We start from the raw sequence: 16,282 nt of genomic DNA on the forward strand, positions 1-16,282 counted from the left end.
CTAGCTCTAGCTAGCTAACAGAAGTCACTCTCCCGGCTATCCTCTCTCCAACTTTAATTGAGTTCATGAACATGCAGACATGTTCTAATAATGGTTTCTTTGTACGTGAATGGTGAAGATCGTATATACATATCAGTCTCTCAAAGTAGTTAACGTCATCTCACGTATGTTTCTGAAATTAGGCGTTCATTCTAAGGATAGCCTGAAACAGTTTTAGATTGGGGGGGGGCCACTTGAGCACGAAACACGTTTCTACCCATTGTTTACATAATCTTCACCAACTGAAATGGAAAACTTTACTTTATACAGGTAAAAGAGGCAGTATAACGAATAAAATTCTGATTTGGAGTTTTGAAGTGCCTTAAATCCCAACTGAACAATATATTCTTAAATACCATAAAGTGTTCAAACGAAAGAAAAGTCATTTTTAGGTTAATGCCATCTTTACTGAAAGGAACCTCCTTTTGTGGTTATCTCCCGAAATGTTTCAATAGGATGAAAAAATTAATCCAGTTTCAGTCATTATAAACTTTATTATGGCCGAGCTTTCGATCTAGGGACTAGGTCATCTTCAGGGCTAATTTACAATATACTGTTTTTACATCATTAGAGAGTTGGTGTATCTTCTGTCTTGTCTGTTCATAGACTATTTTTACCCGCTATCATTGACCCTATCTCCACTAGATTAATATCGCCTGATCCATGCTCCATTGTGTATCAATTTGCCAATTGACATCATAGTTCACTTACAGTACTATATGTTGTTTTTCTCTTTCTTTTTTTCAAATTGATATAAAACCGAAATTGAAATTTGAATAGAAATGGCGGAATGACAAGTTGCTATAACGAGTATCATTGGAATTCTGACCTTGATTAGGTTAAAAAAAAAATTAAATAAAATCATGTTATTCTGCTGTGATAATAAAACAAAATTGCATGCGAAGATAAAAACCATACATACAAAAAACATAATATTTCTTACAGATATATTTTTCCTTTTTTGATAACACTTGTTCACCTTATGAGATTACACTTATCAAATAAGGTTTAATGAAAAATACTTATAAAAGTCTATGAACAGTCAAGACAGAAGACACACCAACCCTCCAATGATGTAAAAACAGTACATTGTAAATTAGCCCTGAAGATGGACCTAGTCCCTAGGACGAAAGCTCGCGGCATAATAAAGTTTATAATGACTGAAACTGGCATTAATTTTTCATCCTATTGAAACTATGATTCAGTCACCAAAAATAATGAACAGTAATTCCGAAATGTTATTATCTCAACAAGGTGAACAGCTGGTACTCTTACTCTTCCAATTCATCTTTCTTCTTTTGTTTTTATTGTTTATATAATTAGAAGCTTAATATTTATTTAGTTTTTCATTTTATGTGATAATTGAAATTATGTATTTATTTTCATCTTTCCTTAAAACACAACTACTGGCTTATATGTTAAGAATAATGTACTTAAGAGCAGGCGCCACGGTAGCCGAGCGGTTAGAGGCGAGACCTGCGAAGCTAATATGTACTGTGGTAGTGGGTTCGATTCCCGGTCTGTAGGCGTTGGATTTTATTTAATGCTAATAAAAAGAAATTTACAGTAAAGTACTGTTTGCTAGTCGCCTCCGTCCACGACGGAATGACTACCTAATTGGTAGTTGGACGTTAAGCCCCGCCTGAAAAAATAGGCAATTACTTTACTTTACTTTTTACTTAAGAGCAATAAATTAATTAAAAATAAAGCCAAAAAGTTTTAATCAAATCGTTCAAGAAGAAGTCCAATAGTGTAACATGAAGGAACTTATTCTAGAAGAGAAGTCACGGTTGGCAACTCCACTCGGCTAGTCATACTTCATGCTTCACTAGAACTGTTTATCTGCGGTGAATGTCATACAGAACCTGATGACATGAACAAGTTGTTGTGACAACCAATGTCGTCCCTATCTGATCTCTGTGGGCGACCCCTCCCCCACACAGCCGACATTGATTTGCAGCGACCGACCTGTCACTTTGGTACCTTCTATTGTTCTCTTTTTGTGAGTACAGAGTACAGAGTTTAAAGCGCAAAAACAGAGCGCACGCCCACTAAAGTTACAACACAGTGATGCCAACACAAATTTATATTCTAGCCAAAGAAAAATAAAAAGGAACATTGAACACTCAATAAACAAAACTACCTCCGATCGGATTAACCAAAACAATCGTTCGCGCGAACGCTTGTAAGGTGGGCGGGCGGTATACCCTGGTCACTCTCTCTCAAGATTCTGGTTTCTCTCTAACAATATTCTAATCTATTGAGACTTTATAAACGGCAACAGACGTATCTTATCCTTCTTCCTTCTACAAATGACAGGAAGAAGTGTTGCGAGCGAGAGATCTTCCTGTAAATAATTTCCTCCAGAAATAGATGAAAGCGCAATAGTTCTACAAACATTTTTAAGAGAAAATATAATTATTTGTTGTACATACATACACACAAATCTTAAATCAAGTGTAAATATATTAATGCATAAGGCGCCATGGTAGCCGAGATGTTAGAGGCGAGACCTGTAAAGCTTAATATTTATTGTGGGCTGGGGTTAGATTCCCGGTCTTTAGGCCTTGGATTTTATTTAATGGTTAATAAAAGAAATTTACAGTAAAGTATGGTTGCTAGTTGCCTCTGTCCACGTCACCTAATTGGTAGTTGGACGTTAAGCCCCGCCTGAAAAAAATAGGCAATTACTTTACTTTATATTAATGCATATGTTAAGACTGGTAAGAAAAGTATAATAACAAAACATTGCTTCCAGCAGACCTACTCTCTAGACCAGTGATGGCGAACCTATGACCCGCGGGTCAGACTCAGACCCGCGCAAGCTTTTTCACTGACCCACACAATTGCTAGGCAACCATTTGTTTGTTTACACGGGTTGATTTAGAATTTTTCTAATTGTGGTGGATAATTTATATTCTATCTGTATTTTTTTCAATCACGCATTGACACAAAAGCAATTTAAATGCTATCTATAACCTTTAGTTTGATCATTCATACAGTTCTAAAACGCAAATGACTGACAAATACTTTTGCAGTATTTGAAATAAAGCAAAATTGTTTACAAAATATCAAATAAAATGGTTTTTTTTACTCATATTTTGTTTGTTAAAAAAAAAATCGACAACCCAAAGCAGCAAATAACCATATTTAGATTTTTCTTCTGATAAAACACACTTTTGTTCAGGTTTTGTTCAGTTATGTTTGGTAAAAAGAGACTTCCGTAGCACTTGTTTCGTCCCCGTTTTACCCGTTAAGTCAACTTTGAATTTTAAAAATGTTTAGCTTTGAAAATATCCAGTTTACAATTTTTAAACTTAACTCTTGTGCAAATGGGCATTAGTGACCCAAGAGCTAGTACTAAAAAAAAAAATGAACAAAATTTGACCCACGTCTCAAAAAAAGGTTCACCATCCCTGCTCTAGACTATCTTGAAACGAGACAAATAGGGACATGGTAGACACAAGAATGGAATCTTAGTGTTCCAGCTGAGGAAGGAGAAGGCTTACAGAAGCCAGGGATTAGGGACAGAAAAGAACCCAGGATTATTTTCAAGCAAATAGGGTTTCTGGAAATAGATCGGGCGCCTTTATTTTCGTCAATCCCGAAGCCGATTTTACTGTTCTGTTTTTTTCCTCGAGGGAAGAGAACACTGTTCCCCATGTGCGCTGAAACAAGGAGTCCCCCTGGAATAAAGGTTACACACAGATCGAATCAATAAAAGCTGTTCCGCGATGTTACTTTTGGTGGCCGCATTGAAAATTTCTAAGTGGAACTTCTAAGGGTGGCCCCGAATAGGCAAAAGCACACCAGGAAGCCAAACTGCAAGTTCTTATGAGCCGCACTGAACTACCCAAAACTAAATATATCTTCAAAGTATAATATGATGAATTTTGTTAGCAATATGAAAGTTTTGAGAAAACAATCAGACCAAAAAAGACAATGCAACAAATAAGAAGTGCGAAAAGCAAGTACCACCAAAAATACATAAATTTCCAAACCAGAAAAACATTTGGAAAAGAGCAAAGAGGTATGCAAAAAGAAAAAAAAATAGGTTTTTCTTTTCTTAAGTCTACGTCATCATGTTTTCCTCCAGAGCCTTCTACTGATAAGCAAGTTTGTTTGCTGATAGTGCGACTTTACTCTTTGGTTTCCTTCTTTTATCTACACTTGAAAATGCGATCTACTGGAAAGAAAAAGGTGTTCTCTACGGAGTTCCTCTTTAATCTTTGGCACACTATGGACCCTTGAACGAAGAAGGCAGCTTAGCGCTATTACATTTTGTAAAGATTACCATGTGCGTATAAGAAGGTCAGCAATGTGAGCAAGCAGAGAGAGTGAGTGAGTTCTCATAGTGTGCCGCGATGACTTGAAGGGCGGGGTACTGTTGGTACTTGAGTTGCAGGGAAAGCACCCAAAGGGTTGTTTTGATCTTATGTTGAACTTTATAAAGAAAAAAAAGGCCAAAGTTGAGCAGCTTTCAAAGGAAAAAAACCTCTCTGAAAAGCGAGAAGTTAGTTATCCAAAGCACAACTTGATGCTGCTGCCCCATTCTGCCTTGCTTTTTTCTTTCTTTTCTGCTCTTGCCGGGGTAAATCCAACTTTGGTATTTTGTATCCAAGAATCAAAGTATTAACTGTTGAAGTTACTTTCTTACGACGCTTGAATAAGACGGGTGGCTGACCCGTGAGGTGTCTTTCGTACAGTCAACCACGGCGATCGTTTTCTTAAGCACTTGAAGAAAGGTAAACAATACCCCGAAGACTTTCTTATAAATGTTGTAGTTGCAAGAAATCTGGCGGGGAAAAAAAGAAAGAAAAGTGATTCTAAGATGTTCCCAATTTTAACCTATCTTCAGAGATTAAATCGTCATGTACGGGGTCTGTAAATTAAGTAATGAGACTGAATTTTTTTAAATTTTTTTATTCATAAAGAATTACAATTCTATATTGTCGCCTTCAAAATAACTTCCTTCTGAAGCCACACAGCGCTGGAGACGTTTCTTCCACTCCTCATAGCAGTGCTCGAACTCCGATACTGGAATAGCTTTCAGCTTCAGCTTGAATGTTTTCGACTGTCTCAAAATGAATTCCCTTGAGGTGATTTTTCCAACTTCGGGAAGAGAAAAAAAAATCACAAGGACTCAAGTCAGGCGAATAAGGAGGCTGGAGGAGCCACAGGAATGTTTATACTGGCCAAAAACTCTGGTTTATTGAAATTGCTTTATTGACAAGGAGCATTATCGTGATGCAACACCCACTTGTTCTTGATGTTTTTAGTCTCACACGAAATGACCCTTTTTCGAAGTTTTTTTCAAGAACCTCTAGGGTAAAAGTGTTCGATTGACCTGTTTGACCTTGAGGTAGAAACTCTCTTTGTGGACGATTCTGTGGATATCGAAAAAAAATCAAATCAGCATGCATTTGATCTTCGACTGGCTGGGCCTTGGAGAGGTTGAAGTGTGCCACTCCAAGCGCTTGGTTTCTGGGTCGTACTCTGAACATCCAAGAGTCTCGTCACCAGTAATGTGCACGTTCCAGAAAATAGGGGGTCATTTTCAATTGAATCCAAAAATCACCTCAAGGGAACTCATTCAAACGGCTGGTAACCGACCAGCTGAAGGCTATTCGTATGCGTTCAGAATTTGACTTCCGCTTCTTTACGATGTTTACACTCTCTCTATGTGAGGCAGATCTATTTTCTGTTGAAGAATTTTCTTCGCTATGTTACTGACAGGTACCGAGGAGTAAAGTGGCACTCACAGGATTAACGATTTTGAACAAAACCATTATTGTCTTGCCAAAACTAGCGGCACCTAAACAAATTTAATCAAATTGAAACTCTTTTCTAGACGCACATAAGATGCCAAAAATTTTGATCAGCCCCTGTGTTGCCGATGAACTGTTCAAAATGAAAGTAAACACCAAGTAATTACTTACGCTTGTGAAGACTAAGGAGAATGGGAAATAGGACGTGCACTCAGGCCAGCATGAAACTCAATTTGTACAACACTTTAATTACAAGAAAGATTAAAAGAGAGTGCCCCATAGAGGAGTCTAAAAAACTAAACTTCAAGAAGTAAATAAATTAGAAACGCCGTGGCTGATCTCCACAGTTTGGCCACCCTGTGACGAGGGAATTATGGGTAAAAAACAGTGTTACCAACTCAAACTTTTCTGATTTTTTTTTTTTTTCTTGGCAGGGGGTCCCACCTAAAATATAATAAGATTACTGAAGAGCAGGAGGTCTTAGCAACAATCTCAGGGCGCTGTATAATTTAGCGACAAGATTTGAATAATAATTCTATTAGCAAGACGACCGGGCTAGGCTGAATCACAAGATCTGCGAATGCCTGAATCTTACCTGATGTAAACTCACACCCTGTACTCTTGGCGAAGAAATTTTATTAAACTTTCTCTTTTTTTCACTTCGATATAGAAACGTCGTCGTTTTTGCGTTCGTGCAGATGTTTTTCATCCAGAAGTAAACATCTTGAGAACATTAACAGAATGTCTGTTTGTCTGGAGGCGAATAAGATAAGGGAATTAAATAAGATACCAGGGTGTCTAGGAACGGGTAATGGACCAAACTCGATCTACGAGTAAATTATTACCAGGATCCCAAGGGATTGAAAAATCATCCTTTTTTACGCCTTCTTCATTCCCTGCAATTCCCCCCCCCCACACACACACAGGTTTATTTTTTTTGTTAATCATTTCTTTTACTCCCAGCTGCCTTCAGAAGTGATCGTACTGAGCCCAAAATCATCTCCACTACCAGCCATGTCTTGGGCCAATAAACAGCATTTCTTCACACAGTTTCCAACCAATGCAAGCTCTTCCATAAGGACGACGAATGCTGAGAAGCCAGATCTATCTATTTCTGGAAACACCAGGAATAGTCAGGGGTCCCCCACCCCTGAGATACTCCAACAGGTTCAGGACCAATAACGGGGGGGGGATACGGCCATCGAGAGATAGAGGAGCCAAATGCTCTAGAGATTCAAGCAGTTGGCAGATTAACGAGCAGATATTATAAAAGTATAATGTCCAGAAAGGGTTACAAGAAATAACGATTCTTTAAGTAATTGATAGTTATTGACTGGAATTAACTTAACAGAAGATAATTACAATTCTAAATTAACATCTAATTATCGTAGGTGTCCAATCGATCAAACCTATCGATAACCAGACCTCCTTTCAGATAATCCACTGGTTAGAAACTTGTACAATATTTTAAAATGGTCTTATTGCCTACTTTATAAAAAACAAAAAAGGTTTCTGTTTAATACGTGACCATCTTTCAATGACACTTTGTCTTCCTACAAGAAGCGGTTGGCCTTCAGCAGGACAAGAAAAAAAAGTATGGTAGTGTACGTCCACGGAGCAAACAGATAGTTTTTTTTTTGGAGGAGTGTGGATAATCGATTTAAAAGATGACGAAGGAGAAGTCTGCTGGGCTCGCAAATCTGTTAGCAGAATAAACTTCGCTTATCGACAATAATATAGCGCTCACTACCACATGACGTCATACATGAAACAACACTGCCTACATCATCTAAAATAAATATATTCATCGGCCATATAACTTGGACAATATCATAACAATGAATAGCAGCAGATTTTCTTACCTTGCGATATCTGATATTGTTGCAGTACCTCAAACGTTCGGCCTTCCTGCACTCGATATAGTAATCTGTAAACAATAATACTGCCATTAACTTCTTAAGAATTTTGATACTATATCCTCAAGATATTTTGAGGTCTTTTTTGCCCAAGATTGAATAGCATTGTTAAAATCTACGAGTACTCGTAATATCCCCTCTTCTTGTACCACAGAACTGGTAAAAAAATAGAGATTTAAAATCACGATTGGAAATCTACAGCTAAATGGCCAAATCCAAAATTTTCGTCACTACTTCCGGTGTGAACCGGACCTTCTCTTACCACCACAACTCATACCGGTTCTAAACTTTGTACATAATCTTCAAACTCCAATTTACGCAATAAATCTAATTGTTACTAAGATCCCAGTTTCCTTTCATTTTGTACGTACAGATTTATTTTTATAAAAAATAAATAATAACTTCTGAGCCCAGTGGTTTCCAACCTGTGGGGCGCGTCCCTCTAGGGGGGCGCGAGACTGTTGCAAGGGGGGCATGCAGCTGTTTCCAAAATATCATTTTCGAATACAAACAAAAAAAGTCGAATAGGTGTCAAAAAAAAATGAATCAGCAAAATAGGTATACGTAATCCACAATCCTCGCCGCGAATTTTTCGGGTACAAATGCTAAAACATCCATCCATACTCTTGCTGGAACGAAAACATCTCGCTTTCGCGTTTGGAGCCGAGCGCCAGCGGGGCGAGACAAGCACTCGGAACATCCCGGGTATTCTCGTGCTTACTCGCGCCAAACTTCAATAAACAGAAGCAATTTTTTTTCATATTTTTACATAATATTGTATATTATTTTGTAGCCCATTAAATAAATTATAATATCAGTTGAGTATTTATGAAATTAGATTGTTAGAAAAATTAAGGGGGCGCAACAATTTTTTTTTTAAGGGGGGCGCAGGTACAAAAAGGTTGGAAACCACTGTCTTAGCCTAATAATTATATTATTAAGAAAAATAATAAAAGTAATAAAACGATAGCCGAGCGGTTAAGAGGCTAGACCCGCAATGCTAAGATGTATTGTTGGTTTAGTGGGTTCGATTCCCCGGTGCCTAGGCCTTGGATTTTATTCAATGGTTAATATGAGAAATTTATAGTAAAATATGTTAGGCGGTTATAGGCTAGACCCGCAATGCTAAGATGTATTGTTGGTTTAGTGGGTTCGATCGCCGGTCTTAGGCCTTGGATTTTATTTAATGGTTAATCTCCTTAACAAAAACTTACAGTTTAAAATGTTAAGTATAAGGGTTGATTAAACGCCAAATGGTACACAAATCAGCAAGTACCCAACATTTCATTAATACTTCATTAATATTTAAGTAATTTTACTGCATTAAATTTCATTTATTTTTTTGAATTTATTAGAGGTCACAGACCCTTATGCTGGCCATTTTCGTCTACAAAATATTTGTTCAAATAGAACACTATTTCTTAGATTGACTGTAATATCTAATCAACAAACTATTAATCACAGGTTAAAAAAAAAAACTTTATAAAAAAAAATATGAGGTTAAAAAATTCAAAAACTTTTTTCAAAAATGCTTGCACCAACATTCATCAATGATTTTGTTTATTTTATTTATTTATTTATTTATTTTTATTTTTAAATAAAAATCTTCGGTTTAAGTTCGTAATTCGATTAAAGCAATTGTTACTTTATTTAGTAGTCAAGCGTTTTTAATAATAGGTAATAATTAATCTGGCTTTATCGCAAATAATATAGTTTTCTTCAATTCTCAATCTAGGTATTCTTACCGCAGTGTTATATATTTGGAATATAAGATATGCATATTTTTATGACAGCTAATTATACCAGTATTTTACCTACTATAAGTAAAATTAGAGGGACTACATTAAATTACAATTGAGAAATGAATAATTATTGTTGAATAATTTACTGGATATTACCTATGCGTTATTTGTACTCACAAATACTTCGGTAAGAAGAATTCTAGACTGAAATATTGTTTTAAATCCGTGATTCAAATTTAAACAGTAGCCGACTCTAACTTTGTCTTTTTCTATTTTAACATGCATGTATATGTGACTACTCAGAATAAAGGGCCTAATAAAGATAAATCAGAAGAATAATTTGGAATAAAGCTATAATAAAGTACCTATTTAATTACGAAGACATAATATACGTTTTATCATAATTATAACAAAAAATAAAATATTATGAATGAACTAAGGGAAGGGATTAGCTATGCGGTTAGCGTATTGGATTCCCACGTGGAGGTTCCGGGTTCGAATCCAGCTGCTGACCCTTAGATTTTCTCTTCCTAAGAGCTTCTTACAGCTCACTGGCCGGTGATGGACAGTGTTGTCTGTAACGAGAGAACACTGTCTGGAGGCCGGCAGTGCACTGAAAAAAACTCCAGGCGCCAATAACCTCAGATGTTGACGCGATTTAAATCAATAAAAAAAAAAATTATGAATGAACTGGCCAGCATAAGGGTCTGTGACCTCTAATAAATTCAAAAAAATAAATGAAATTTAATGCAGTAAAATTACTTAAATATTAATGAAGTATTAATGAAATGTTGGGTACTTGCTGATTTGTGTACCTTTTGGCGTTTAATCAACCCTTATACTTAACATTTTAAACTGTAAGTTTTTGTTAAGGAGATTTTTGGACTTTTTGGATAGATTTTCCTTTTTGTCTGTTTTGCAAAGTTACATATCTGCTTTACAGATTTTATTAAAATTTGGAATAATAAATTCTACCATTATAACCTAAAAAGGTGTTAAGTCCGAACCGTAACTACCACTGGAGCGATCTTTTTAAAGAATGATTATAGTTGCGGTCCCCCAAACCATCCTCAATAACAATTTTTTAGAGAAAGCGTTTTGAATAAAATAGGAAGGTATTTGTACGTAAATAGCAAAATTAAAAAGCGATTTCAGTACTTCCTTTTAAGAGGAGTAAGAAAAATAAACTGCGATTACAGTACTTCTCCCTAAAAGGCAAATATTTTGAATCGAATTCATTGATGTAAATAGGTTCACTCATTGATAATTTTAACGATTGCAGTACTTCCTCTTAGTAGGTGTAAGAGCATGGTGGCACTTCACAGCCACGTAGAGGAGCTTTAACCACTTCTTCGTGGTAAATTTTATCCAAATCGAACTAAGCGTAATAGAAATATTGGTAATAATAGTATTAGAAAAGGCCTTACTTGGGTGGGGCAAACTCCCCTCCTTATGAGTCATAGCGACGAGACTTTTAAAGTGCAAATCTGTACAAAATTTCGATTCGAATGACACTTTATTCATGAAAATCGGTTCACGTTTCGATAATTTGAAACGATTACCATACTTCCCCCTAATAAGGGTAAGAGCAGAACGTCGTTTAAATGTTACGTAGGAGTGCCCTAAACCTTTCATCCTGCCAAATTTTATTAAAATCGGGTTAACATTTTCAGAGTCATTAGTAATAATAATTTTGAGAAGGGGCCTCACATATATGGGGCTAACTCCTCCCCCATTTGATGTACAGCGTCGAGACCCCCAAAAGGCACATCTACATAAAATTCCGAAACGAATGACACCTTATTCATGAAAATCGGTTCACGCGTTTAGGCGCTACGTTGTTTACAAAAAAGGTAACAACAAGAAGAAGAAGAACAACAACAACAACAAGAACAAGACCAATTTTTGAAAATGCCGTTTTTGCTCATTTTCAGTAACTTTTTTCTCTTAATATATTAAATCTGGGTCTTGACAAAAAAATTACAGTTATAAAGGAGGACTTGCCCTATAATTTAAAGAAAATTTGGGAATTTTATCTTTTATAGAAAAATAGAAAAAAATTGTCAAAGTTGGGTGTTTTTCAACGTTACACTTTTTCGTGCAGTTTTTGATGATCAACCCTTATACAACTGTCCTACCGGACAGTTTTAATGAGAAATTTATAGTAAAGTATGCTTTGATAGTCGCCTCCGTCCACGACACCTAATTTGGTAGTTGGATGTAAAGCTTGATTGACAAAAAATGGGCAATTACTTTACTTTAAAGCAATAGAGGAGAATACATTTTCCAAAAATTAGAATAGACGAGTAAACTATGTATTAGCAACTTCAATCACTATTATACATTTAATAAATAGATAATTATAACCTCACGATTGTAACACTATAAATTATACGGAAGTGACGTTGCTCTTCTCGAATGTCCTGTAAAGAACTCCCCCGCGAAAAATTATTCAAATGTAAATTACCAACCTTATAATTTAAATTTGAATATAAATTACATTGTAACCTTTATAAAAAAGTTTCTAGTAGGTAAATAGGGGAAGAAAGTTTTTCTTAAAAAAGAAAAACTAAAGCTCTCTGGAAGATTAAGATTTTTTTTAGATGCTAACCTTTTCGTTCCTGGGTAATTCCTTGAACCGTATTTTTATTTTAAGGATAACCATACGGATGAACCAAACTAATTGTGGAACACTATATCCCTATGACTAGAAGTAGAAACTTCACATTTAGGAAACTTAATAGAGAGGCACCAATTGGAGCTTAAAACATTGACAAGGAAGCTTTCCTAGAAACAATATCTTATTATGGCAACCATCAACTTGCTCATCAGCTGACTAGACTAAAAAACCACTACCTACTGACAGATTACTTGAAATTCTTAAGTCATATTTAGTCACACAAAATGACTATACAGCTCCACAATACCAACCTAGCGATCTACGGCCTGTATCAGCACGGCTAACTTTGGGCCAAACCAATAAGGCAACGTAAACACAGAGGTAGGATAGGCAAGTAAACTTTGCCCCAGGATGAATATTTAAAAAAATAAGAAGAATGCAAAGGAAGAATGGCAAAAGCGATAAATGGCGGCACTTTCAGCAGAAGGAAAAAAAAAAAACCTTTAAAGATTTCATGAAGAGAGTTAACGAGAGCTCCCATTAGGGCTACCCCCACCACACCACACTCTAGGGCAACAAGGTTGCACTATAAATTTAACGACGAGACTAAACTCCTCTACCTAAACATCTACCGCACCACGGTATACCATACTTAAAGACTTATTTCTTAATCAATCAGCAGCCTTAAGATTTATTTACTGAATTCATTAGTTTGGCAACATTCAAGTATTAAAAAGAATGAGTATTGATGACATAAACTAAAACTATGAATTTTTATCAGCTTTTATTCACTATAAAAAATTCTGAATTCAATGACTCCTTAACCAAATTGTAGAGAAAAGATTGCTCTATAACTGATATAAATGGCAATCTTCTAGTGATAATAGTCACAGAGATATTAAAAGTTAAATTTTTGTGGTTTTCAAATACTTCTAATTTCAAACCTTTATATCTCTCTTTCCTTTTAACCGATTTCAATCATTCTTTACCGAATGATAGAGAATAGTATTCTCTATAAACGACATAACTGGCACTTTTCTAGTACAAATACTTACGGAGATATTAAAGGTTAAAGTTTAGAGGTTTTAAAATAGGTTCAAATTTCAAACCTTCATATCTCTTTTTCTTTTTAACCGATTTCAATCATTTCCTTACCGAATGATAGAGAATAGTATTCTCTATAAAAGACATAAATGGCACTTTTCTAGTACAAATGCTTACAGAGATATTGATGGTTAAAATTTAGAGGTTTTCAAATAGGTTCAAATTTCAAACCTTTATATCTCTCTTTGTATCTGTCTGATTTCAATCATTTCTTTACCGAATGGTAGAGAATAGTATTCTCTATAAACGACATAAATGGCACGTTTCTAGTACAAATGCTTACAAAGATATTGATGGTTAATGTTTAGAGGTTTTAAAATAGGTTCAAATTTCAAACCTTCATATCTCTTTTTCTTTTTAACCGATTTCAATCATTTCCTTACCGAATGATAGAGAATAGTATTCTCTATAAAAGACATAAATGGCACTTTTCTAGTACAAATGCTTACAGAGATATTGATGGTTAAAATTTAGAGGTTTTCAAATAGGTTCAAATTTCAAACCTTTATATCTCTCTTTGTATCTGTCTGATTTCAATCATTTCTTTACCGAATGGTAGAGAATAGTATTCTCTATAAACGACATAAATGGCACGTTTCTAGTACAAATGCTTACAAAGATATTGATGGTTAATGTTTAGAGGTTTTCAAATAGGTTTAAATTTCGAACCTTTATATCTCTCTTTGTATCTGTCTGATTTCAATCATTTCTTTACCGAATGATAGGGAATAGTATTCTCTATAAACGACATAATTGGCACTTTTCTAGTACAAATACTTACGGAGATATTAAAGGTTAAAGTTTAGAGGTTTTAAAATAGGTTCAAATTTCAAACCTTCATATCTCTTTTTCTTTTTAACCGATTTCAATCATTTCCTTACCGAATGATAGAGAATAGTATTCTCTATAAAAGACATAAATGGCACTTTTTTAGTACAAATGCTTACAGAGATATTGATGGTTAAAATTTAGAGGTTTTCAAATAGGTTCAAATTTCAAACCTTTATATCTCTCTTTGTATCTGTCTGATTTCAATCATTTCTTTACCGAATGATAGAGAATAGTATTCTCTATAAACGACATAAATGGCACGTTTCTAGTACAAATGCTTACAGAGATATTGATGGTTAATGTTTAGAGGTTTTCAAATAGGTTTAAATTTCAAACCTTCATATCTCTCTTTGTATCTGTCTGATTTCAATCATTTCTTTACCGAATGATAGAGAATAGTATTCTCTATAAACGACATAAATGGCACGTTTCTAGTACAAATGCTTACAGAGATATTGATGGTTAATGTTTAGAGGTTTTCAAATAGGTTTAAATTTCAAACCTTCATATCTCTCTTTGTATTTGCCTGATTTCAATCATTTCTTTACTGAATGATAGCGTATAGTTTTCTCTATAAGCGACATAAATTGCACTTTTCTAGTGCGAATAATTACAGAGATATTGAAGGTTAAAGTTTAGAGGTTTTCAAATAGGTTCAAATCTCAAACCTATATATCTCCCTATCTATTTATCTGATTTCAGTGTTTTCTACACCAAAGTGTAGAGAAAAGATTCCTATAAAACTGATATAAATGTTTTTTCTATAAAAAAGATTATTTATGTTTTTTGAACAAGAATCCTATAATTTTGGAGAAAATTTACTTCTATACATTGAGAATGATAAATTTATATACGCAACAAAAATAAAGAAGCACACATTTAATGTTTGCAATGGTTCAGAACGCTGCGGTTGCGGTTATTTAACCAATCTCCTTGCAGCAGTTAAACTGTCTGCTTAACTGTCTTACGGCTTCATGAATTTTTGGAACTCGGCCAATGTTAAATCACAGCCATTTATATATTTCCCCTCCTTTCATCTAGTTGTGTAATTCAATTTCCTGTAGTAGTAAGCCGGAAGAAAATGAGAACAGAGAGAACTTGAGTGCCTGGAAGTGTGATATTGGGAGCTATGTACTTCAGTTCATACATTTCCGCCGGGTTGTCTCATAATAAGAGGTGATTTCACTGTTCGATCCACCTGAGGAATCCCTACTTTTTCATTTTAACAACTAGTCCAGGATAGTCATCGTACTTTAAATCGTTATTATTAGTTCTGTGGAGACAATAATTTTTTCCAGATAGTTTCATAGCCAGGCTGGACATGAGATGGCGTTGACTTTGTCAAAAACATTTTGCTTACGTCATGTTGAGAATATATTTTAATAGTTTACTTTCGTTACATCGGGTGGATCACGGATAAATGCTCTCTAAATCAGCGACAGAGTAGATAACGTTCAGTTTACTTTCTAGTTTTACGGAAAGACGATATTCTTAGGGAGAGATTAACTTTTTTTTTGTTACCATGGTTTCACCGATAACAGTTCGCCAGCGGTTGATACTCCACTGCAAAAAGTGGTGTTGCTTTTTCGAGTTTGTAACAGATGTTAAGTTATTCAGTATATCGTCTGGACTTAAAAAAGTTAAAAGGCTCTTACGTGCAACCTTGACATTTGTTTGAATCTTGTGCAACTGGCGGCAGTGACGTCACTCCAAACTGTGTTGTTTTCAGCAGGCAGTGTAGTCAAGGGGTCAACTGTTACGTAATATAGTTTGATGACGCACTACCTATCTGTGCATAACCCTTCTTCTTCTTCTTCCTCTCATGCTGCCCATATCAATTAAGCATACCTTAACTAACCTTCTAAATCTTTTCTCTATTTCTATTTACAAATTTTTCCCAACAGATTTCACTATATTTCTCTAATTATCAAATTAGATCAAAACCCTGATCAAGTTATACCACAAGGCAACTTGGTCATGCGTTCTGAGCCCCTTAACAGCTGACTTTTGGTAGTTGTAGCCACTCACTCATATTTTACACACGAAAATAGTTTTGATTACGTAACAATATTTTTGGAGTGTCCTTGAATAAACACAAATTATCATCTAGGGCTCCCAAATTCCTTCTTAAGCAGCCTAAGTTTGGGCAAAAAAAAAAAACTAAATTTCTGTAATAAGAAAAAGAAATTTGGTGAGCCCACATGACCGTTTTCTTACTTACTCTTCAAAGTTCTTACTTATATACTCGTATACTTTGTTCCA

At 35.2% G+C, this 16,282-nt stretch overlaps 1 protein-coding gene across 6 annotated transcripts in view; it reads right to left on the reverse strand.

Moving 5' to 3' along the window:
• The window catches only part of LOC141446181 (uncharacterized), a 158,064-nt gene that overhangs the window by 84,274 nt on the left and 57,508 nt on the right, over positions 1-16,282 (reverse strand). For all 6 annotated transcript variants that reach the window (XR_012453566.1, XM_074112657.1, XM_074112656.1 and 3 more), the window contains exon 4: positions 7,670-7,734. Coding sequence is in view for 5 of the 6 variants with exons in the window: in XM_074112657.1 (XP_073968758.1) it covers positions 7,670-7,734 (65 nt within the window). In the remaining variant the exon portion in view is untranslated. The remainder of the gene's footprint in view (positions 1-7,669; positions 7,735-16,282) is intronic.

This window comes from Rhodnius prolixus, unplaced genomic scaffold (genome assembly GCF_049639745.1).
Source record: "Rhodnius prolixus isolate KJV_2025 unplaced genomic scaffold, Rpr scaffold_1, whole genome shotgun sequence".
Lineage (NCBI taxonomy): Eukaryota > Metazoa > Arthropoda > Insecta > Hemiptera > Reduviidae > Rhodnius > Rhodnius prolixus.